Source organism: Protopterus annectens, chromosome 5.part0 (assembly GCF_019279795.1).
Source record: "Protopterus annectens isolate FY-2018-M chromosome 5.part0, PAN1.0, whole genome shotgun sequence".
NCBI classification, from domain to species: domain Eukaryota; kingdom Metazoa; phylum Chordata; order Ceratodontiformes; family Protopteridae; genus Protopterus; species Protopterus annectens.
The window spans coordinates 1881337913-1881364519 of record NC_056735.1 but is presented as its reverse complement, the minus strand read 5'-3'; the positions used below and the strand labels follow the sequence as shown (position 1 = coordinate 1881364519).

The following is a 26607-nucleotide window of genomic DNA, read 5'->3' as shown; positions in this document are numbered from 1 at the left end:
GTCTCATCTGAGACCTTGAAAAGGAACCAAAGAAACTCCTCCACTTTTTACTGCTTCATTTCAGACCTTGCTATTTATTTTAATTGATTGTTTTAAGTGTTATACTGAGATGATTATTTATTTATTTAATTAGTTATATGCCATCAGGAGCTACATAGACATTAGAAATTGAAGTAAATGGAGATAGTTTGAGGAATTTCAGAAAACTGTATTCAAAATTCCCAAGACTGAAGCTTACACAGGTGCTGTAGATGGATAAAGCCCTGACTATATCCCAGACAACCTGATTATTACTAGTGGATTGACTGGTTGACAGATTAGGCATGGAGGATGGGAGTCCCATCCAGGGGTGTGGGAGGATAGTGTAGGATGGGAGTCCCATACAGGGGTGTGGGAGAATAGTGTTTCCCACCCATCTCATCTTAGCTGCAGAGCGGTGTCCTGTCATAATGGTGGGAACTCATACAGGAATTCGTGCATGCGTGGGTTGAGAGGGCATAGGCAGCACTTGCAGGGGGGGATGCGATTAGATTATCATTGCCAGGATGCTGGCAACAGCAGATTCACCCGCATGGCTGTCTGGATGTTGTTTCTCCCCCACCAAATAATGTAGTGTCTGATTGAGAAGACCTGATTTCTTCCCAATGGGACAATTTTAAGTGAGGTTTAGCATGGCTCTTCAAGACATTAGATGTAAGCTAATATAGTCTAATATAAGGGAGCTGCAGAAACTGGTACTTCAACTACAAGCTGCAAAGAAACAAAGAGATTTTTCTTTGGCGTTGAAAGAGAAAACAGTTATGACTCCAGACTATAAGATCATTTTAAGCAGTTTAAGCAGTTACAGAGAATTTTTGATAGATTTGGCCATATGAGAAAAAAAGTATCTCCAGCTTTGCTCCCAATTCACCTAGCTTCTGATTTAACAAGTCAGTACAATTATCTAGTTTTTAACTTTTATGTTATTCTTCTTCTTCTTTTTAATGTTCTAAAATCTAAGCACAGTATGAAAAGTTTAAGTGAAGCGGTGAATAGAACAAGAATTATGAACTCTTTAACATAATCTAATAAGTTATAATAGCAAATGCACACTGAGCACAAATAAATAAGGGAAACAATGTTATAAAATATAATTAAATTAGATAAGAGCAGACTGTATGATCATAAAATAAAATCAATATTCTGCATCTAGGACTGCTTTGGTTTACTCCTTTCTTTTTGTTCAATGGCCTCTTATTCACTGGCTCCTTCAAGCTGTAGTGGTTTAGAGAACCTGCTGCCCATTATGAGCAGGAACCCTGCTTTTGAACTGTTTTGTATTGTTTGAGTTTCAGTTAACCTCAGCATCTGGCATTTGAGGACTGTTTGATTACTTTTAAATATTTAGTACTGGGCATTGACCTTGCAGAATTTTAGTACTTCTCTGCAGTTTAGGGTGCTACTGCTGCTTACGAGACTGTTTTGGTACTCTGGCAATGCAGAACTGGGGTTGTGAGCTCAGCATACTCTGATTCTAGGGCTTTTATTTTGGTCTACTAACTTCAATGTGTTAATCATTATTCGAGGTTTGGAGCAACTTCTAACCACATAGTCTATGTTTCTATGCATTTGTTTAGTAACTTGCTGTTATTTGTAGTGACTGGGGATTTTCTGAACTTTAACATTGCTTTAATAAGTAATATATTTTATGGACATAATTATTTTGATGATTTCCAAAAAAAAAAAAAACGGAAATTGAATGAGCCACCAGCTGTAGAAGATATATATGGCATGATATTACAAAAGAAATATACAATTGGAAATCACAAAAAAAATTCAGAACACAAGAGACAAATTGTTGAACAAGTTACCACCCAGGAAATGCCACATAAATGTGTGATGGTAACTTCTGAAGATATTTACACATTTTAATAATGCTATGTAGAAATTATTGTAAAACGGCAAATTTTATTTGTTTTGCTTTTATTTTGTAGGTTAGTTTGACTAGACTAGTGGACTGTTTTCAGGGGAGATCAGAGGTGGTATGTCTTGATTAACTTGTTAAAAGATCTGTCATGGTTTTCTTTCTTTTCCCAACTGTTTATCTACTGTCAAATGTAATGTAAATAGTTGATTGAATTGACTTGTTCCTTAAAGTCACGGTGCTGTTCATATATTGTGTTTTTAATAAATATTATAATTCTGAGAAAAGAACACAACTAAACTGCAAAATTAGTAGATTCTTAAAAAAACCCCCACTAAACTGCAAAATACATAAAATATATGAATATCACTTAAATAAAATAAATACATGAAAATAAAATGTATCTTGTTAACTACTAAAGAAAACCATTCACAAGAATGTCAGTGTCCATTCAAAAAAGAAACTGTGCACACCACTTAAAGTCTGTTCAGAAGAAACTTAGACAATTAATTTAATCAATTGAAATTAATAGAAAAAAATCACTTATCTCACTTAAAAATAGGTTAAATGGATACATGGTCTACATAGAAGTTTGCTTTGTGTACTGTATGAAGTATCTTATGTCCTGAATGAAACTGAGGGCAAACCTCACAGTTCTCCTGCAGTGGGTTTCACCCCATGTAATCTCTTACTTAATATGTCTATACTTGCAGCAGCCCACTGGGACAGCTTAGACCAGGCTGGGGAACATATTATTAAAATAAATATTCATTACAGAAAAATGTGAGAGATTCATTGCACAATTCATGTTTTTGTGTGGTAGGTTTTATGGTTGGAAATCAATATATTTGGACAATTGTTGGCTGAAAATGCTTTTGGAAGACAGAGAAGAGCATATGATTTTGATTGATGTATTTTCAGCTAGTCACTTTTGTTATGAAGTGTTTAACAAAAGTTTTTTTTTAATCATATTATGTTGTGTTTGTTATAGGGTACTGTAAGGTAATCTCTGCATGGTCTGTAATGCAATATTCAATACACTTTGAATGTCTATGCCTGGGACATACTTCTGGAGGAGGTAATGCTAGATCAGAGAACATAATGCTAAACACAAGTATCACTGCTACAGGAAATGTGACAGATTCTAATAAGCTACTGCTTATAAATGGAAAAAGTCTTCATTCATTTCCACCACAAATAATAGTGATATTTATTTACGTGTTTGTTTGTTTGTTTGTTTGTTTGTTTAAGTATGTATTTATCTGGTAAATAGATAGGTAGACTGATTCAAAGACCACTTTCAACCATAAGCTGTGCCAATATGGCAGAAGCAACTTACATAAAAACATACAATATCTATATATCTATATCTTCTATATAATTATGTCTCTATAAATACATGTACTGTTTATCTATAAATATGTATATGTATATATATATATATATATATATATATATATATATATATATATATATATACACTTCCTAGTCTTTACATCGAAAGTACGTTAAATCAAAATGTACTACAGCGAACATGCAATTTCAAAAACAAAAAGAAAAAAAAGACAACACGCAGTTTGCATTTAGATTTAGTTGTACATCACCATGTACTGTTGATTGTACAACTAAGCAAACTGTTGCTTAGATCGTGGTATAGTGGGGATAAGGGAATATGGAAAATGCAATCTCGGAGTGAGAATATTAAAGTAGGGGAGTGTGAGGGGTGCTTTATTTTTGTAGGTTTTTTGTCATTTTGTTTTTCTTTTATTTATTTTTTTTTTGTGAAAGTGCATTTTTGCTAAAATGCACTTTTGCGAAAGTGAGTTAGCTGTAGTGCATTTCAATTTAACGTACTTTTGATGTAGCGACATAGATCCATATATATATATCTATATATATATATATATATATATATATATATATATATATATATATATGGGACTCATGAATTTGGTTGACATAGCAAAATGTTGACAGCAGCTTGATTGACCATAATTAGTAGACATATGCAGATGGTCAACAGGTGTGCTAAATTATTTAAAGTGCAATGCTTAATGTCACAACCTCACTGTGACTGTATCTCATGTCCCACCTCCAGTCAAAGAAGAACAAATGGGGGTGTTACTTTTATTACCACAGAAGAATGCTAGATTGTAGTATCACTTCCATTAGTTAAAACGTAAAGCAGACGTCATGACACCAGAACAGATAGCAGACTATTATGATGCCAAGTGCTGTTTTGCAATTTTTTTAAGTATACATTTTACCTCTCCCCTGCTACAAAGCACAATATGGAATGTAACACCTCCACTTGGAAAACCCCAGTCCCAGTCATACAAGTGCAATTTGGGTAAAAAGAAAAAAATAAATGATTATTCAGGGCTGGCCTTAAGTCAGCTTACACCCTAGGTAAAAGAGCTCCACAGCTCCCCTCAGCTACCCACTGCTAACCCCACTTACACACACACATATTACTTGGTTCCCCCCATCCTGGCCTGCCCACACCATCCAGGTTACTGCTTTCTTCCTTTTTCTCACAGTTTATCTTGCTATTCATTTTTCCCTTCATTTTTTAAATCGTTCAACACATTTTAAGTAGGCAAGACTGCATTCTGATAAGTGTGAAGGAAATGACTGCATTAAGCGAGGGGTCTAAGTGCCACAAGGCTCTCAGAAGCCATGGGGGTTCTAGATGTTTCTGAAGTGCAGTTTACAATTTCCTTAAAGAACATTTTCTTCAAATGATGGCTTGAACAAATAAAAATAATTTTTCTCATGAAATTCAGTCTTTTTCTTCATCGATTGTTTCCCCTGAATCCTTTCAGCTCTCACTAACTGACCAAAACTATACTGTAATAACTGTGATAGAAAAAAGCACGTTATATATGCTCTGATGGGCATTTTAGTTCTTTTTTCCAACCTTTTGACCCAGTAATGATCTGAACAAAAATCTTGCAGAGGGAATGAAATTCCATCTTACTTTTATATTTCAAAGAAGAAATTAGTTGTAGCCAAAGCTTAATGCTCACTGTTCACAAAACGGGAGTGCAAAATAAACAGATAAGACAACTGCTTGTAATGAAATGTAAACCAGATCTTGAAATAGTAATTGTCTCCCTACCCTACCTTAAAATAGTAGTTACTTTGTGTATATCCCTATCTGGTGTTAAATTGGGTTGCAAATTAAAGGACAAATGGCCACAGTCATATGTATATACAACATACCTCCTCACCTCTGCCTGCAAACTCAGCCACCTTCTGCGTACTTCTCTGATGTCAGACTTGGACAAAAGTGAAAAAAATAATAGAAGACATTTACTTTCAGACATATATATCAGCAGAGTGCTTCTTTACCCTATTCCAAAAGATATCCAACTGTATATGCATCTGATGTTTGATTGTGAGGAAAAATGAAAAAATATAATTACAGTGATGTTTCCATATTGGTACATGACAGTACACTGCTACTGTACAAGCTTAGTAAACCTCTGTCCACCGTCTAGAGTTTGTCAGCAAAGTAAAGGAAACAATGACCATACTGTCCCCAGCCCAGCAGAAAATAGTGATCTCTGATGTTTGGAAGGAAAGTTAAATAATATCATCTCCAGCTCCCTGCATAAGCTATTGTGACCTTCTCTCTTGAGCTCTGAGAAGGGCTGGTTTTAGACTAGGTGGTGTTCTGGGGAAAAGCTGCTACCAAGCTCTTGTCAAAATTAACTTATACAGCTTTGGTGTGTGGGAACAACCAACTTCTTGCAGAAGCTCAGAATTTATAGGTAAGCTGTGCTGCATTTTATCCCTCTTTTTTTGTATCAGATGACTTTTAAACTGTTTAAACTGAGCAACTGATAAAATAGTAAGATACTTTCATCCAGACAACCCTACCAATCAGTTATAACCATGTCTGTTTGCAGTACAGATGTTGGATTGTAATAAAAGCGGATGGCAATATAATGCATTTCACCTTTGTTACAGCTGACACACATTAATCTATTCCAAGTCATACAAATTATACTATTCCTACAAAGCAAGAATATTAAGCAAAGCACAACAGATAAATAGTCATTTTTCTCAACAGACAGCCCCAGCCATTATACCTACTCTGACGTTTTTAATTTCCCCAAGTCTTTTGGGTTTCTGATACCATGACGGGAATGGACCCCATTCCTAAGTCAAAGTACGATTAAAGTTCATGAAATTAGTATTGTTTCACTCTTTGATGTTAGCCAAAAGTGCTCTTCGCAGCACCCGCAATGTGCCCAGTAATGACTCCTTCTGCAATTTGTACGGTGTTACATAAATTGGCACATATCTAAATACAATTGTAAATTCTTTTTTAAAAGACTAGTTGTTCCTACTACTATTGGAACTGTCTGGGTATCTTTCTTCCACATGGCTCTCGTTTCTGCCTGCAGATCAAGGTATTTTATGACTTTGTGTCTGTCTGTACGCAAGACACTGTAGTCACTAGGTGTGACGATTTCAATGATCAATGCTACTTTTGTCTTCTTTTCTTAGACCACTGTATCCAGTTTTCTAGCATCTATCTTTTGAACTGTTGGTATTGGATGATCACATGTGATATAAACTTCATCATTTTCTATGATTCTTTGTGGCTCATGTTTCCAGTGTTTTTCAGCCACTTCAGTACCATAATGTTTGCACAATCTCCAGTGTAACAGTCTCGCCACATTGTTATGCTTTCAGTATACAGTCCCTCTGCCATTAGTGCTTTGCAACCAGCAACAAGGTGTGTGACTGTTTCCAATTTGGTTTTACAAAACCTGCATATGTCTGTTTCTCCCACATGTTCAATGGACTTTGTAAATCAGCGTGTACGTAGCCCACTATCTTGGGTTGCCAGTATTACCCTTTCATTTCTTGATGTGAATTCACCTCTCCTTAACCATTCCTGCATTCGTTCTTGATCAACATGAGGCTCTTCCAGAAGTTTTCAGTACTTGTAACTATATTTATGTTTTTTCCACATTTCTTGCCTTCTCATCTGGTGTTTTTTAGCACATTCAGTTGCTGCCTGGTTTTTATCCACTTCTGGTTTGATTTCCATTCCTGCTTGACGTTGATATGCTTCTGCTAAATTAAGCAGATATGTCATCTTAGATTTATTCTCCTCATGTTTCAAAACTTTCACTACATTTGGATCCTGTGAGATCAGCAGATATGCGTGGAGTCCCATGATTGCAGATCTATACATGTAATCAGTTTCAAGGAGGCCCATCCCTCCTTCAGAACGGGGAATATATAATCATGGTATACACTGATTTTTATAAATAATTTGATGAGCATGAAGTATCCTTCTTGTTTTAATATCCAATCTATCCAACACTTTTTGGGGCCAGTCAGTCACTCCAAAACTATAAGTTAGGACAGGAAGAGCAAATTGATTTATGGATTGGATCTTGTTCCTAGATGTTAATGCAGTTTTCAGGGTTACTTTAAGTCTTCTAAAGTACTCCTTACTGAGCTTTATTCACATTTGTTCATGTTTTATTGCTGATCCTTCATCAATTCCCAAGTATTTATACACTCCCTTTTGCTCAAGTTCTTTTATATCACATTCTTGTCCCAAACTAATGGTTTCCCGGTGCTGCAGTTTTCCTTTTTTAAAGGTTGCTTTTGCACATTTATCAAGACCAAATCATCTGAAAAAGTTTTGACAACCTGCAGCTGTGCTTTCAGTTCCAGTTTTAAATCATTGACAAAGAGAAGATGAGAAGTCATTAGACTTTGTTGTTTTCTAGGAGCCAAATTGTAGCCATGGCCTAAGCTGTTAAGTAAACAGCTTAATGGATTAATGGCAAGGCAGAATAACAACGGTGACAAAGAGTCACCCTGGAATATCCCACTTTGGATTTTTATCCCTGGGATAATAATCTGTCCTTTATCATGGCTTAATTGCAAAGTGGTCTGCCACTGTTTCATGGTTACTGTAATGCAGTCAATCAGTGTAGGGTGTATCTTATACATTTTTAAGCACTCTTTTATCCATGAATGTGGGATACTATCAGATGCTTTTTTGTAGTCAATCCATGCCATACTTAGATTCTTCCCCTTCTTACAGTTCTCCACTATAACTTTAACAACAAATGATCCTTTGTTCCATATGGCTTTCTTTTATTGCCCTTTTGTTCTACTGCCATAATTGAGTTTTCTTCTAAATGACTCTCTGTTGGTGTCACTTCCTGTGTATAATTTATACATCGTTGGAAGACAAGTTATTGGTCTATATTTTTTAGGGTAGCTTGCAGGTTCACTCTTAAGTAAGAGCATTGTTTTTCCTGTTGTTAACCAGTGCAGTGTGTGTTCGGGTTGCGCATATAAATAGTTCTTACTCGTGGCTAAATTCTCGTGCAAAGAAGTTAATACTTTAAGCCAAAGGTTAGGTACTGCATCTGGGCCTGGGGTTTTCCAGTTAGAGGCTTTTCTCAACTTTTTTCAATCTCTCTGGCTGTTATTTCATCCCATTTCATATCCTGTACCTTTAAACTTCTTATTCTTTCTTTTACTTCTTCTGTCCATTTAGCATCTTTGTTATGTTCCATAGGATCTTCATAAATACTTCTCCAAAATGTATCTACTTCCTCTTTTTTTGCTGGTCTTTCAATTCCTTTTACCTTATTTCCCAATTCTCTATAAACCTTTTTTGGGTCATCAATAAATTGCTTATTTTGTGCTTTTCCCTTTTATTTATTTATTTTTATCTTATTTATTTTACATTTGTTGACCGGGCTAGTCTAACTGGATATATGTCCATTTTCAGTAGAGGCCCGGGGAGAAAAGCTCCACATAAAACAGATAAACACAAAGAGCATTAAAAATTCAGTTACAGAACATTAAACTTCAGATGCAGATAGTTTGTCAGACTAAAACAAGTGTTTAAGGTAATTTACCATACTTGATGGAACAGAAAAATAGAACAAAATACAAGATAAGATAATCCTTTGTGGTGTTTTTTTTTTTTTTGTGAACACTGTGGGAAGAAAGTATTCAGAAGGATATGGAAGATTCCCATCTCAGAGTTATAAGTAAGGAACAGAAGAACAAACTAGTTAAAAACAGGATTGGGAGAGTAGGTGGAGGGGCAGAAACTCATCAAGAGACAGAAAGATGTCCAATCCATCTTTCTTTGGTACAGTAAGTGCAACTAGAAGGTATAGGCCCTAAAGTGGCACTAAAGTGAGTAAGTAGCCTGGGAAAAATGATTGTGATGAAAATAGACGGAGAAAGTCTTAGTCAGGGTTTGAACCGGGACATAGCTTCATATCTTCTAAGTCTTTCCACCTATTTTGTAATTTTTAGTTTGTTATTTCCAATACTGCATAATAGATCCTGCTCTGTTCTAACACTGCACATTGCTTTTATTGCTTCTATCTTTCTTAGTATTTTGTTGATCTATTCCCTCTTCTATAATCTAACAATGACACTTCTTGTCTTAGCTGCTTTATCGTTTTCTGTACTTGATATTTCCATGATGGTATATGCTTTCGTCCTTTCTTCTCCCTTGCTACCCAGTGTTCCTGTGGTAGAACTTTATCAGTTATTAATTTAGCAGCACAGTAATATATCCGGTTTACTTCTGTTTTATCGTATGGATCTCTATGGACAGTCCTAATTACTGTGTTCATTTGTTTTATCAAGCTTCTGACTTTTGGGGTTTTATTAACCTTCTGCAGTCTATTTCTCTCATTAATCTTGATATATCTGTCTTTGTCTAATAAATCAAGCAACTCTTCTCTCAACTCATTTTCTTCCATACTGAGGGCACATCTCTTGTTTTCCGTTTCCTGCGGGCATTCTGTAGAAAGTTCTGTAGCATCTTCCTCTGGCACATTCTCTTCAATTTCATCCTGTGTCATCTGTTGTTCTGTCATATGGGAACTCACTGGCCTATCACTCCTCAACATTGAAATGAAAGTTTATACTGTTTCCTGTGGAAGGCACCAACATATCTTGATATGGCACCTGACCAATTGCTTTCTATTCCACTGGTTTCCCCTTAATTTGGATATCCATTGCCCTATCCTGTTGTGGTGCTTTCTGTATTCAATTTATTACACTGAATCCTTCTCTTTGCAGCTGCTCCATAACCTCAGTTTTTATTTCTTTGACTTCTCCGTTACTAATCTCTTTTTCTACTTTTCCTCTTAGTCTTCTAATTTTTTGTATTGTAATGTTTTCCATATCCAGATTCTGTTCCCTATATTTTTCTTCAAATATCTTTGGTGCTGTTCTTTTTTTATTGGTTAGTTTTGCTTTCTCCTTTGGATAAATATTACACCATATTAAATCTCTTTTCCTTTCCCCTGTCCATATTTCTTCTTCACATGCCTCCTGATATTCTTCCTTTTCCTTATTCTGGGGACTCACTCCATCATGCTGTGATGTAGTCTGTGTTAGACCTTCTACATTAAATCCTTCATTCCACAGGCACTCCATAACTTCAACTTCTATTTCTTTAACTTCTGCTTTACTAATAGTCTTTTCTACATTGCATCTTAGTGCTATTAATCTTTTTACTGTGAAATTTTCCATATCTGGATGCTTTTGCCTGTATTTCTCTCTGAATATTTTTGAGACCGCCTGCTCTATATTAGTTAACTTAGCTTTCTCCTTTGCATAAACATTGCACCATATCAAATCTCTCTTTCTTTCCCATGTCCATATTTCTTTTTTATATTTTTCAAATATCTCCAGATTTTGTTGTTTATATTTTCTCACTTCCTCAGATGCTTCTTTTTCCAAACAGATCAAAATTTCTTGATCTATATACTCTTTTTCAAAAATCTGTTGTATTAATGAACACAATTTTTTATTTGAAGCTTCTGACAGTTTTTCCTGCGGAAGTATTTTTCTTTCCTTTAATTTCTCTCTTAATTGTTTTATATATCTTGTGTCTGGAAATTCTGGGATTTTCACATAGTATTAACAATACATGATTTCTTTCTTATCCTCAATAGTCCACTCTATTGTCTTTATGGCTCTTCTCTGACCAATCAATTTTTGTCGTTTTTTTGGACTGCTACTTCCTTCTAAAACAGGGGGCCAACCTGAGCCTGCCCTTGCGCCATTGTAGGAATGTTTCCTTATTTTGAGGATTCTATACTGTCATTTTTCCCAGTCCTGGCACCAGTGTGCCTACCAGGATTGGGCACTTTTTTATCCTGGGTTTTGCGCACCCAGATATCTTTTTTATTTCTGATTTACTTCTGTCCATGATATATACTATATAAATGCAGTCTATATATCAGTGTCACCCTGGTGAGATTTTGTGAAGAACAGGATCCACCTTGCAAAGGTACTCACCAAGACTTGAGGATGAATTCAATTTCAGCACTACTACTCTCCTTTGCTTGCTGACTTTTCATCTCTCCATCAGGACCTCTACTCTGACTGTGCATATCAGCCAGTGTTCAGTTAAGTAGTCCGCCTTACTTCTCATAAATGCACATTAGTCCTGTAAAGCCATATAGTGACTGCTTAAAACTGAGCAAATGACAAAACAGATGGTGAGTTACTTTCATCCAGCCAACCTCAACCCCCATTCAGCAGTTATAACCATGATGTCTGATGGCCATGTAAATAATTTACCTTTGTAGCCCATATACAAGCTGCCATACATTAAAGTATTACAACTTGCTCCACACAAATCGCAAAATCAGAAATGTTCCGGAAAATATCTGGTTGATCACTGCCAGCATCTCTGTAAAAATATAATAATACTGCTTACTTCACTGCTTCTGTCAAACACTATTCATCTCAACTGTCCAGAAAACTGTAGACTGAATGCCCCTGCACATGACAGAAGACAAAGAGTCCTTTGTCTTTCTAAAACAATAATCATTTAGCTCATCTGGTCCTGTGGCAGAATCAGGATGCAAGCTATCTAGTGCTGTTAAGGCAGCCTTTTCACTTTATTGTCAGGCATGGCACCTATTTCAGTTGCATTAATTACAGTGGCAAAAATGTACTATTTCAGCTATTAAATCAGTGTCAGTGATAAGCGTTACCATATGTATTGAGCAATTCTCCTATGTTTATTTTTTGAGGGGATCTAACATGTTTATAAAATCTCTCTTCCTAGATGTTATAAATATTGGATGATTCATTTCACAGTTTGCTTTGCAAGCCCCTTTTCCCTAAAGTGCACTTTCACTGTGTGATGGTAATGTTTTTCTCTATGATGGAAATATTTAGTAAACTGAACAACAATGGTATTTCCTGCAGACTGATTAATATATCAAATTATTACATTGAAACAGCTTCAGCTTTCTGTTACCATAAGACATTCTTATCAGGATATATCTTTTTATAGTCTCATTTAAATTATCTATAAAATAATGTCCACCATGCTGATCCATGACATTTAACTGTCACCCTTTCCATGTTCCTAGCTGTCTGTTAACTACTTTGTAGTCAACCATATAAAACATATTACATAACTTTGGAACATTGTTATTATTAAACTCCTCTGTTCCTGTTTTCCACTTTACATTAAGACTGTTCAAGCTACCTAATTCCTCCAGAACTGAGACGTTTCCTACTATAATGTCATTATTTACTTAAACAACACCTGCTGTATTTCTTCCCTGGTCATTTTTATTGCAACTTGATGATAGCCATATCTAATAACATAGTCAATTAAAAGTTTGTCAGACTACTTCTGTGGACTATACATTGGCCATTATATGCTGGGACAGTTCAGATCACCCGCTGTAACTGTTACTTTCCTAACAAAATAGTATTTAAATTTGTCAAAGAACGTAATAAGGCCAGTGTCTACTAATGGTGGACACATATAGAACCCAATTATATCATAAATACGTTGATTCGTTTTAACCCTTGTACCCAACATGCTAGATGTACAAGTATTAATCATTCCCAGTGTATTGACTTTACCATGAACCGAGATTAATACACCATCACCTCTGTTTTTTTCTTTTAATTATTTAATAGGACATTTTTATCCCTGAACCATGTTTTGGTTATTATTCCAAATTTGTAATTGTTTTCATGGTATCTGTTTTGAAGATCTGTTTTTTCTCTATTAAGATTCCTTGGTTTAATGCTCACTAAAGTCTGATTAAAGGATGACCCAAAATGCTTCACCAGTTGAATGATGCACTATTTCAGGTTTTTGTTTTCTGCTCAGTCCAGATAAAAGTATGATTTTGCTATGAAGTCTTCCAAGAAGAACATATATTTTAACTCATTTGTTAAACTCGGTGTGTATAAATCACTACAGAATGTAGTATTCTGCCTTTAGTTATACATTGTCAGTGGAAGAAATAGCATAATATCAGAAAAAAGGATGACATCACAATGACGTTTTAAATAACGATAACTTCTTTGTATAATTACTTGTTGCAAGTGAAAAAAAAAAATTATTCAGGAAACAGTCCTTAAATATAACAGTGCATAATTGGTCTGGTCACTGAAGAAAAAACTGGAAGGGGCAACTCAGAGGTAATATGAGAATTTTTTTTCAAAGAAGTGCATGTAATGTATGTGGATGTAAAGAAATGTATAAAACATGTTAGAAATATCATGAGGTAAACCATAAATGCATGGAACAAACATAAAATAGTTATTGTAAGGAATAGAAGAGTGCAGAGTATTAGTTAGCTTGGAATAGTGAATTACTTATTTAGCTGAAAAATAGGTAGACTAGGTAATTTTTGCAGTACCTGAATGTTCTTATGGTAAGGGCAAAGGTAAATATGTCACATATGCACAATATGTGTAGAGGAAGTCTATACTTTTATAATTTATTTTTAAATTGTGGTCCTCGTGACTTAGAAGGAGTCCAATATGTGACATAAATCACCACTGTCACCATACAATAATATAATAAAAAGTCTTAAACTTTGCAGTGTACATGCAATCCTAACAATGCTTTCATGGTTGGTTTAGCATAATGGTTAAGATCTTTAATTTAAAGACACAATTTACAGGGGCTGATTCTGACCTCAGGTTATTGGCTAGGCTTAAAATGGCCCTTCAGGGCAGCTTGCTTAGTATTCACCTATGGGCCTAACATAGTCTGTTTTTTTTTGTGTGTGCATATGTGCATTTTTACTGCTATAAATATAATTTATAGTAAATAAGTAAAATAAGTTTTATTCTGAGGTTAGGCATTGGAAATGCTTGATTCTACAATAACTGCTGCTTTTATTTGGATTTGATTATTCTTGTTGATTCTACAATCATTGTTACTTTTATTTGGATTTGATTGTTCTTGTTGATTCTGCAATGATTTTTGCTTTTATTCAGATCTAATTGCTCTTTTGATTCTGCAGTAACAGATGTTTTTCTTCAGATTTGCTTGTTCTTGTTGATTCTGCAATGACTGCTGCATTTATTTGGGTTTGACTGTAGCTCCTTAGCAGATTGAAATACATGTTTTATATATATATATATATATATATATATATATATATATATATATATATATATATATATATATATATATATATATATATATATATATATATGTTTGTGTGTGTGTGTATATATATATATATATATATATATATATATATATATATATATATATATACACGATTTACCTTCATTTGGCTGACTAACGTGCATGTTGACATCCTGAAGGTAAATCACTCTATGTCGAAAACTGAAACTTTGACTAGCTAGTATGCATGTGCTAAGGAAGAACCTCAGCACATGCAACTTTAAATCATTGTTTTTTGCAGGGGGCAAGCCCTCCTGGACCCCCTATACCCCCTGCTAATTAAATATACTCACTCCGAGAATGCACAGTCTCCAGGATATGGGAATATTCCCCTACTCAGGGATTGTCAATCTCGCACCCTTGTCGACTGTTGTGTAATTAACCAAATGTGATTGATTAAACAGACGTTGACCAAACTAATGAAATGCATCTATATATGCAGACACAGAAAGACAGTCTGTAAATGTCTCATTTCCTAAATAATATAGACTGTTCAATGTCCAACATCTAGAATAAACAAATTTGTAATTAAAGAGTTGCTTTACTAGAGAACTAGAAACACATTGTTTTAATATACTAAATCTGCACTTGCAGGATAAAATTCACAGTTACAAAGAACTTCAGAAGGAAGAAGAAAATAAGAAACTTCAAAAAATGAAAGAGGAGCAAAGATTAAAGGTAAGGTAACTACTTACCAAAGGACTAATCTGTTGAATGTGGCATAGATTACTCTAAGTAACTCCTAGAATCAGGCATGTCTAGACATAGCAAGCATGCTGGAACTTCTTAGAAACAGAAGTTAATGCACAGGATTTGCACAGTTTTTTTTCCAGAAATATAATTTATAGCAAGAGGTTCAGTGTGACAGAGAGAATGATTTTAGTGCTCATTATAAGAGACATTTCAGTCAAAGTAAAATAAAGCAGACTTCATTATATGGTTTCTTTAATTTAGTACCAGTTACGAGTTTTGTGTTAACTTACTGCTATTTAAAATGTACTCTTGTTCTTCTAAATTTGGTGTTTTCAGAGTGCCCAACATAGCATAGTTGTGAACCGTATGTAGGTAGCATCTCAGAATATCCAGGTTAATTGCTAACTTGGAGAGGCTGGGAAGGTTTGGCAAGATGTAGTTGTCATCAAGGCTTTTAATAGTTGTCATTTCTTTAACCAGCTTCAGCTGTTATTATTTTGTCACTCTTGATTTCTTGTTCTTAATGGTAAACATTTTCAAAATGGTTCATGTAGTCTGCATGGCAGTGGCTTAAAATCACTGAATAATGGAAGCACATGACAATGGCAACTGCAGTGGTACTGGATGCCATAACAGATGTTTCCGCTACTAAATCTCTTAAGTGATGAAATGCTGAGGCCCTAACAAACCAAAATAAATGCACAAAACAGAAAAAGGGTGAAAACTCAAATTGCAAGCATGTTTTGCTAGAGACAACCCCCCACCACACCCCTGATGTGCAGGGGAGGGGTGGTAGTAATGCCTCCGAACTTATATATAGTAACTGCCTGGTTGCACAAGTATGAAGAAGGTAGAAATATCCATAGAGAAAGGAATCCCTGCCAGCACACACATAGAAACTCTGTCAGAAGTTATTTTGTATGGAAAACGGCAATTGATGCTTAGAGAATACAAACGCAGTGACCTGTAGATCAGCCACAGCAGGCCCTGAATTGAACAAAGCAGGAGTCGGTGTGAATTCTGTGCTACAGAACAAGTAAAAATGAGAAGTACAGCTAAGCTATTTGCTTAGTGTAAGTAAACCTTTGCTGTTCTTGGATGTGACTGTCTGACAGTGATCAGTTATCATCAAGTCCCTCCCAAAACAGGCACACAGCAGCCATGAGCTGCATGTCAGCAGTGATCTTTAGAAGCTGGTTTGTAAATGCTTAAAAGTTGATTCTTTTATGTTTTCTGCCAGAGTCTACTAATACATAGAATCTTGCCAGAGCAGTCATTCAAAGGCCATCTGGGAGAGTAAGACAGACATCTGCACATGATCGGTCATTCCAAAAAAGTAACATCTTTTATGTTTGCAGTACTAAATCAGAGTTTTATATCCTCCTGATATGCATATATTTTTAAAACCTGTAGTAATATATTAATTTGTGTGTTTACTTGTTTGCTTGTTAAGTGGCTAACTGAACTGCCTTTCATGCAGATTTTTTAGCCTCAACCAGGACCACAGAAGCAAGGCTGAATGTAATATGTACTAACAGAAAAGCCTGTCAACTAGCATGTTTTTGTGATGGGAGGGGAACCAGAATACCTAAGAGAACCCAGACAGATACATGGAGAACATGCAAACTCCCTAGACCATTGAGGCAAAAAATCTGAACCACCGAGCTATGGTGCTATTCAATATGCTGTGAAATATTTAGGCTTAAGTGATATCATCAGTAAGTCAGTTAGTTTGACATTTATTTGCAAGAAAATTGCTAGAATGTTTTCCATTAACTGTATTTTATATGTGTTTGGAATGTTTGCTTATGCTTGCTTTGTTCGTACCCCTTAACTTCAGAGCATTAAAAATGTAGCACCAGGCTTTGAAACTGATAGCGGAAGGTTAGATAAAGAAAACTTATGTTTCAGGATATGAGGTCTTCAGATACTAGATTTCATACAGTCAGTTGTAAAGATTATATTCATAGGGTTAGTTTAGCTACTTAATAAGGCATGCACTTTAAACATGTATAACATTATGATGAAAACTTAGTAGATCTGGGAGGAGCAAGACTAACTCATTACATCCAAGTGACGGCTCCAGGTACGTCTGCATTTAACTCCTAATGATGCTTCTAGCATCAAATATTGCTCGTTCGTATTTGCATCAATAATTCCAAAACCATGGTATGTAGAAGGTTTTAAAAGATTTCATCTTAAAGATTCCACAATAGCAAATTCAACTGCATTAATATTTCATCTCTGTCTAGTGCAGGTAAATATAGATATTTACTGTTGTTTTTATGATATTAATTTCTATAGATATAGTTTTCACATTTTTCTAAATATCTCAGCAATGTCGTAACACAAACAGAACCCCTTAGCCTCATATGGAAGCTCTCAGCTAGATGAATAAAATGCTTCTGACAGTATGTGTGTAATGTGTGTGGTTGCTGAGATATTGTAAGATGTTTACAAAATATTACAAACGTAATAGTTACTGTGTTTACTGCAACTTCTAAAATTCATTTTAAGTCCTAGAACCTAAAGAATACTACCACTATAAAAATAGTTTGTCCTGAAGGGTTTACCATTTATACTTCTTTAATAATCCTTATGGTTCCAGAGATATGAACATTTGTTTGAAATATGAGGACATAATTTGATTCTGTGAAAAGGCTTACGTTTCGCCCATTGGTAGTTACAGTGCAAACTTCCTGAGCTCCATTGGAGTGAATGAGTCAATCTGAGAGAATAAATCATAACACTATGCTTTAATCATAGGAGCTGAGATGTATGATTATGCTCTAAATATGGGAAAAAGGCAGCACTGTTAAGCAAATGTCAAATGTAAGGAATGCGCTTAGCAAAATTTTGCTTGAAAAAGTTTTGTTAATCACCTTTCAGTTGTGTTAAGCTGTAGTCTTGCATTAGAACATGAAGGCTGCCAACACAGAACAAAAGCCAGAGCACAAAAGCTTTAAAAGCTATCATACAACTCACTGTCACAATAAAAAAAACATCAGAAGACCACTTCACTTCTGTCTTCTCTTTGTGTGGAAGTGTTGTGTGTTATCTCTGACTTTCAAAGCTGTAAAACACTTTGTGTCCCTGCAGTTCTTTTTACTTGAACTAGTAATACATGGAGCAGATAAAACTCCACACACTACAAAGAGTGATCATCTCCCTGATCATAACTCCTTTGTTATATGTTCTCCACATAGATGTTAAAGCTCACCTCTTGAGCTTTGTTTTACTTCATCCTCAAGGTGAATTTGTTAACGTGTGTCTCAAAACACCTGATCATAACTGTTATACGAATGCTGCACCTTGTATCTTCCAGTCTGTATTCTAAAGAAAAACTGCTGCTATTTGCGAGCATTAGTAATTTTGTTTCTGCAGTACATATTCACCGATATGACTTTCAAGCTGTAGTGCTATATACATATATATATATATATATATATATATATATATATATATATATATATATATAAATACATACATACATATAATGCTATACTTGCAGTAGTTTACCACTTATGTGTATACCACTTAATAAATAACTGTACAGCTTGAAACAGTTATATGCGTTGCCCTGGTGTACGAATGAAGGGCACTTTGATTAGCACATAGCACAGTATGAGGCTATGAGCTGCTTCTTGTAGTTCAGGGTTGATTCCCTTACCCTATGTTTGCCTTCTTTGTGACTCTGGCCAAGTTACATTACCAGACAGTACTCTTGAAAAGGGACACTTGTGTCCAGGGGCATCCCAGGCTTTTTACAAATGCATTACACATTTGTCTTTTGAATTCCTACATTCTTCAAATAGCTGATGTTAGTGCTTCACTATATGCCATTTGACTCTAAATCCCAGCACGTCTGTTGTAGTTTAATTGTTTGCCAAATGCATTTTCAGTACATGGGAGTTTTAAAGGAAGAGAAGTTCACTGTTTCTCATGCTGGGTCTGTTTTCATTGTGAGAGTATTTTGTTTTGTTTTGGTTGACAAATGTGTCTCAGTATTTTTGCTGTATTTTTGCTGCAAAACTTGAAGTAAGTTTTAAACAAAATCCAAATCTCTGATCATTGCAAAACAAGTACAGCTTACTTGTCTCAAATTTGTATTATGCCCAAACTTGAGCAACATTACAATAAAATAGCCAAATTGGCAGTAAACTTTAACAAATAGAACACACCACTGCCTAGCCCTCAGAGAAGTAAACAGGTTAGAGCTACCACATCACCTAGTTCTTTCTCAGATAACTACAATACACATACTTCTCTGTTAACTGGAAAATTGTCCAGCCCTTAGCAACTTAATACAGCACTACTCCACCAAAATAATTTTACTCTCAAGGGTAGTTGACTCTGTATAACTCAAGTAGTGTAGCCCACCTTTGGAACCACATCCTACTACCCCTGAAATCCATTTAGAATGAAAACTCATTTAAAACACTAAAACTTCACCTACCAGATCAGTGGGTTAGCTCCTGTACTTGTCCAGGATAAATGCCACCGTTACCTTCGGATTGCCATATTGTTAAACCATTTCCCTTCAGTCAGAATCATGTACCCCACAACCAGTCTTCCCCAGTACTGAATAGTTTTACTAACATCCCAGCTATATAGCTATGACACTGTACACCCCCACCTCTGTACTTTTAATATAAACCTTAGGATAGCCTTGTATATAATTGTCTGGGAAACTACTTTACCCAGCATCTCTTACTTACAATATTAACATTTTCTACCCTGCCTCGTTCCTTCTCATCTCCATTTCTTTGAATTTCTTATCATAATCAGTATTTACATGATCAGTTATCTATCTGACAAACCCACTAATACACTTCTTCAGATACTCAGTGTTCAACATCTGCTAATGCACAAGTATCTTTTATACTGTAATAGTTGTCTCTACTTTCATATGAATATAATCTAATTAGCAAACATGTGCAGTTGTTAATGTATATGATTTAATGAATATCTGTTTAAAAATGTTTGTAATATTTTGGAGTTTTTCTCCCTAGGGCCCACTGAAAAGTTTTTTTACTAAACTCAGTTGGACAAACTCAGTAAACAAAAGCAAATTAAAATAAATTATGAGATTCTTTATTCTTTTTCTTTTTTTTTCTTATTGAGTACAAACATCTTTGTGCCATTCTCCCACTTCTGTTGTATTGTTACAAACAAGCTAGATTTCTTGACATATAAACACTTCATCCAAAACACAATCCATGAGCACAACAAATTTAGTTATTCTCTGTGTTGTGCATATTGCCAGGATAGATCAAATATGTAAATACATTATTAGACTGTGTCAAGCCATGGTGGTACAGCGGTAGCATTATTGCCTCACAGCAAGAGGTTCTCCTGTTCAATTCTCAGCTGGAGTGCTTTCTGTGTGGAGTCTGCATGTCTTCCCCACGGTCGAGTGGCTTCTGAAAAACATGCGTGAATGGGCATACCTTCGTTGAAGGTTGGGTGTTGGGCTGGCAACTCAGCACCATAAAAATCGACTGCAAATCATTAGTAGACCGGAGTTCCACTGTGGCGACCCCTAACCGGGAAAAGCCGAAAAGACAAACAACATTATTAGACTGTGTCATTTCTTGTTTTCTCAGTGGACTATTTGGCATGACATTGCCGTTGCAAGTTCATGCTGCCTTGGATCCTGTGATCCATACAGTTCCAAATATTATAAAATTCTTTCTTTCATGATCAATTCAATAATTTTCCTTTTACCTGAAGTCAAACTGACAGGTTCTTCAGTTTCCAGCCCCATGCCCTTCTATTCCATTTGAAGCTTGCATAGTTCACATCTCATTACTGTATTGCGCTACAGGAAAATTCTAATGTTGAGTATTAAAGAAACCGAGTCCATCAGTTTGTGCCTGTGTTTATGAAATCATCAGGTTGGACCCACAGAGCCCTTGCCTCTTTCATCTGTCAAGATACTTCATTGTGTAAGTGTGCCCACAATGCCAGGCTGTCAATCTGACTACTCAGTGAAGGAGGGAAAAACTTGAAACCTACCTCAGTCCAAGCATGATGGAGGATGGGATATAGGGAATTCAGAGTAATGATCAACAGGAGGGTTCTGAATATGATTCCAAGTGAGATTTGGGGTAACAGAGCAGGAGATAAGGAATCAGCCAAAGGCTGCTCCCCAAAGTCTACCATTTTGTTGGAGTTTTCCTATTCAGTATCTGTAAGCTCTGCTTCATCTAGTGAGGGATCAGGCACATGCTTGATATTTCCTGATCAGGGGCAAAATAGTATGAAAGGAACTTCTTTGGCAACCACTTTGGAGAGTGACTTATTCGACCCAGGTACAGCATGTCCCACACCTGATCACACAAACAACAGATTCCCACATAGCTGGCCATTAAGGTCCCTAATTAATTATTTCATGGTTCTGATATTATATTCAGGTGTAGGGGGCACATTATTTTCAGCTAACAATAAGTCCTTGGAGCACTTGAAAGATCAAGAAGGCTTCCATTACCTTTTTCTGCTTCCAGTGGGTCAGAAGTCACTTCTTCTATGTTGTTAACTGAGTCATCTGACTGAAGCAAGGTAAGACATGTCCGAGTGGTGGGCATACCTTTACTTAATATAATTTGACTCCATTGCATAGGCCTTTGTATGCCTTCTCTTCCTTTGCTGGGCATTTTCTCTTATGCAAGTGTACCATCACTTATCCTACCAGCATGTGACTTTCCAGCACATGGAAGAGGCTTGAGATGATGCAGACAAATTTCACCTAACAATAATGAAAGGAGGATATTGCCATCAGCTTTTTGTGAGGAATTTAGAAAAGCATAACATTATTGTCTGTGAGAAAGTTAAGAAGAATGACACCTTTAGTGAGCTGTCCTTTTAATACTTGTGTTTCCTTTTGTAAAACAAAAGAATAACTGCCTGTTAATTGAAGGAGGAAAGTAGAGTTGTGTACACTTACCATAAATGTAGATGTTCGAGTATATTCACTGTTGCAGTCATTACATTTCGGTAATCTGCTTGCAGGTTGCCCTCAGTCAGCCTGATTAACAAAGTCTTGGGTTCTGCATCGGTTGCTGTCCCTTCTTCCATGATGTCAGGTCGTCAGGGGTATAAAACATGCAGCCGATGCCATTACATCAGTTTTTCTTGTCCCAGATGTCAGGTGCCCCCCTAATGGGAAGCAATTAAATATAAAAGTACAAAGATATACCTCCAACAAAAAAGCAAATACACCAAAAAGGATTTTAAGCATAGTAAAAGAAAGTAGAGGTATAGCCAAAAGAAATTAGGGGGCTGGAGGGAGGGTAACCAGGACTGCAACAGTGAATACACTCGAACATCTACATTTATGGTAAGTGTATACAACTGTACTATGGTCTTCATGTTTCACTGTTACTGTCATTACATTTGGGTAGATTCCCAAAGCCATAGTTGGGAGGAGGAATTTAGATAGCATTAGAGCCAGCTATAAGGCCCTGCAAGTCTGCAGTGGCAAAGCCAGCTCTGGATTTAGAGAAAATTGTCAAATTATAATGCTTGGTGAAAGTATGTACAGAACTCCAGGTAGCAGCTTCTAGGATGTCCCTGGTTGGGACGCCTCTGAGAAAGGCTGTAGACATAGATGCAGCCCTGGTGGAGTGAGGTCTGATCCTCTGGGGATAGGTTTTCCATGGTGCTTATAGCAGAAATGAATGCAATGGCTTAGCCATTTAGAAATGGTTTGCTTTGAAATAGCCTTCCCCTCTGCCCCTGCAGCAAATGCCACCAGCAGTTCAGATTTCCTTTGAGGTTTAGTCCTGTCCAAGTAGAATCTAAGTTGTCTGTGCACATCTAAGGAATGTAGTATCCGTTCCCCTTTATTCTTGGATTGGGAAAGAAGGTTGGCAAATGAATGGACTGATTAAGAGCCACACTGGATACTGCCTTGGGCATGAAGGATGGATTGGTTCTGAGGGACACCCTGTCCGTATGAAAGATGAGGAAAGGCTCCACTGCCATAAGGGCCCATAATTCAGATACCCTTATAGCTGAAGTGATTGCTAAAAGGAAAGCTGTTTTCCAAGAAAGAAAGTTTAAGTCTGCAATAGCAGCTGGCTCAAAGGGAGGTAGAGTTAGTTTCTCCAAGACAAAGTTAAGGTCCCAGGATGGAGTTGAGCTCTTCTGGGGTGTCTCAAATTTTTGGCCCCTCTGAGGAATTGCTTGAGCAGTGGATGAGAGAAGAGGGGAGGTTCTGTGTTATAATGAGCTGAAATGGCTGAGGCATGGATTTTAATGGAGGAAAAAGACAGGCCCTTGTGAAGCATCTCAATTAAGTATTGTAAAATCTGAGGTAAATTGGGCGCTGCTGTGCTCAACCCTTGAGATTGGTTCCAGGCACAGAATCTTTTCCATTTTTCAGCATAAGATTTTCTAGTACTAGGCCTCCTTGCCTCTAAAATGATATCCATCACAGGTTTGCTGAGGGATGGTAAAGGCGAGATTAAGTAATTAGCCAGGCTGCAAGGTTCAGCGTTAGAAGCTAAGGGTGCAGAATATGGTTCTCCTGCTGAGACAGCAGGGAAGGAGTCTGAGGCAGGTGCCATGGAGATAATCGTGACACACTGCGCAGGAGGGGGTACCAGTATTGGCACGGCCAGTCTGGAGCAATCAAAAATCATCCTTGGTTTGTCCTGTTTGATTTTTAGTAGTACTTTGGAGAGCAGAGGCAAAGGGGGGAAGGCATAGACTGATAGGTTTTTCCAGCTGAAGGACAGAGCATCCACTTTCCAGGCTTGTTTGTGGGGAGTCCTTGTGCAAAATTTGTCCAATTGATAGTTCTGGGGAGAGGCAAACAGGTCTATATCTGGGCTTCCCCATTTGCTTGTCAACATGTTGAAAATCTTTGGTTCCAGTTTCCACTAATGTGGTTCCATGAGGTTTCTGCTTAGTCCGTCTGCCAGTGTATTTAATTTTCCTGGTAGGAATTGAGCTTGTAGGTGCACTTGGTAGCTCAAGGCGGTGTTCCACAATGTCATGGCTAGTCTGCAGAGGGGGTAAGAATGTGTACCCCCCTGCTTGTTTATGTACCACATAACAGTGGTGTTGTCCATCTTTACCATTAGTTGTTATGGAAGAATGTGGTCCTTGAAGGCTGTCAGAGCATTCTGTACAGCTAACATTTCCTTTTGATTTATGTACAGGTGCATTTGACTTGGGTTCCATTTGCCCTGAATGCACTTCCCTGCCAGGTGAGCCCCCCCATGCATAGTCCGATGCATCTGTTGTTAGGGTTTGGGTGGCAGGGGGTGGTGTGAAAGGTGTCCTTTGTTTTGGTGGCAGGCCTCTGCCCACCAAAGGAACTCTAGGCGTACGCAAGGTATGATAGGAATCATTGTTTCTAGGTCTTGAGAATGTTGACACCATACGCCTTTTAGATACCACTGTAGTTTCCTCATATACAGTCTTGCATATGGAATTAGAAGAATGCAGGAGGCCATGAACCCCAAGGCTTGCAGTATTTGTCTTGCAGATAGCAGGGATTTTGTGGCCACTTGTTTGAAGTAGGTTGTCAAATTAATTTGTTTCTCTGGTGTGAGGTAAGTCATCTGGGAAGTTGTATTCAAGCTTGCTCTCAGGAATATAATTTGTTGACAGGGTATCAGGTGTGATTTCTTTTTGTTTATGGTGTACCCCATACAAGTTAGAACCCTTTGTACAAAGGCCAGATGATTCAAAAGTATGTCCTGGCTTTCTGTCTGAATTAGACAATCGTCCAGGTATGGGTATATTTGAATATTTCTTTGCCTGCAAAATGCAATAACTGGAGCCAAACACTTTGTGAATACCCTGGGCACAGTAGATAAACCAAAGGGCAGTGCAGAGAACTGATAGTGCGTGTAGCCTGCTTTGAAGTATAGGTATCTTCTGCAAGATTCCTTGATTGGGATGTGCAGGTATGCTTCTTTTGAATCTAGTGTTGCCAACCAGGCATCTTTGCCTAGCATAGGAAGTAATTGGTGAAGAGTCAGCATCATGAATTTTGGAATCTCCCATAAGGTGTTTACAAGTCCAGGATAGTACACCATGAATTGTCTTTTCTGGGTACCAGGAAAAGTCTCGATTAGAAACCTTGTCCCTTTTCCTCTTCTGGTACCAGTTGAATAGCCCCCATGCTTAAGAGAGAAAGTACTTGTTTTTGGGCCTCTGCCCACTGATTTGGGGGTAGGTCCGGCCACCTGCTAAGTGTTGGCAACGTGTGGAAGTGAAATCTGTATCCCTAGGACACTATATTTAAAACCCATTTGTCCTGGATAATGAGTTCCCAGTTCTTTGCACGAAGAGCAATCTTTCCCCCCAAAGGGGCAGTCAGTTGATAAGTGCTTGAAAATTTTAAAAGGAAGTCATTGAGACAGTTCATCATAGGGGGGAGTCTTATTATTCCCAGATTTGGAAGTGGAGGCCCCGCACTGCTTAGTTCTGTGTGTCCCCTGGGATTGAAACCTGGGGTTTTTGCTGTGCCTGAGTTTGGCTTGAGAAGAGCTGGAAGGGGCTGGAAAGGACCATTTCTTAGAGGGCCAGTGCCTACTAAATCTAGGAGGCTGAACTTGTAAAAAATCTTTAACAGTTTGCATAGATTTAGCTTTATCTTCCATCTTTTTAAGAACTTCCTTAGCCTTGTTGCCAAACAGGCGGTCCTGATTTAAAGGAGCATCCAACAATTTAGCTTTAACATGGTCAGGGAATGATTGCTCCTTAAGCCAAGCATGCCTTCTGAGCACAGACCCAGTAACAGTAGCCCTGCAAGAGGCCTATAATGAATCAAAACCACATCGCAAAGTATGTTTTCCAACTTGTTCAGCAGAATGCATTAAATCCTGTAATTCTTTATTTTCCACACAGTCAGGAATCAACATCATTTTCTGTTTAAGCAGTCCAATAACATGTTGCTGATACTTTAACATATGAAACTGGCAGTTTAAAGCCCTAATGGCCAAAGTTGCAGAAATGTAAACCTTCTTACCCCATCTATCCAGTGCCCTGGAGTCTCTATCAGAAGGGGTAGGATTTTTAGCAGTAGAAGCCTTAATGCCCTTGGGCCCCTGTGAAATAGTCTCTGGATCTGCAATATGATTTTTAAAAAGGAACTTGTGGGACTCGGGGACCCTGTAGTATCTGTTGGGTTTTCTGGGAGCAGGAGGCAGGGAATCAGGGGCCAAACTAGATTCCGAAAAAGTATCATCAACAATGTCTAGTACAGGAGGAATAGCTAAAGGCCTATGCTGAGGTAGGAGAAGGAAATCCCTAAGCCTCTTTTTTGAATCAGAAAAATCCTGGCTTTCCCAGTGGAAATGCTCCCTTAGAGTATGTAAGGTTTCCCCAAAGAAAAATCCTCAGGAGGGGAAGCAGAGGGAATGGAGTCCTCTGCATCAGAATCTTCATAAGTAGATACGGGCAAATCCAGATCTTCAGAAGAATCAGAAAAAACAGAATCCTGATCAAAAGATTCATAATCAACTTCAGTCCTAGGCCTCTTAGAGGGGGGGGGGGGGTTGGCTAC

The 26607-nt window shown here is 37.1% G+C and overlaps 1 protein-coding gene across 1 annotated transcript in view; it reads left to right on the top strand.

Annotated features, from left to right (window-relative positions):
• Positions 1 to 26607, top strand: part of EPSTI1 (epithelial stromal interaction 1) — a 293203-nt gene that overhangs the window by 206109 nt on the left and 60487 nt on the right. The window contains exon 9 of the mRNA XM_044072047.1: positions 14985 to 15068. Coding sequence (XP_043927982.1) covers positions 14985 to 15068 — 84 coding nt within the window. The remainder of the gene's footprint in view (positions 1 to 14984; positions 15069 to 26607) is intronic.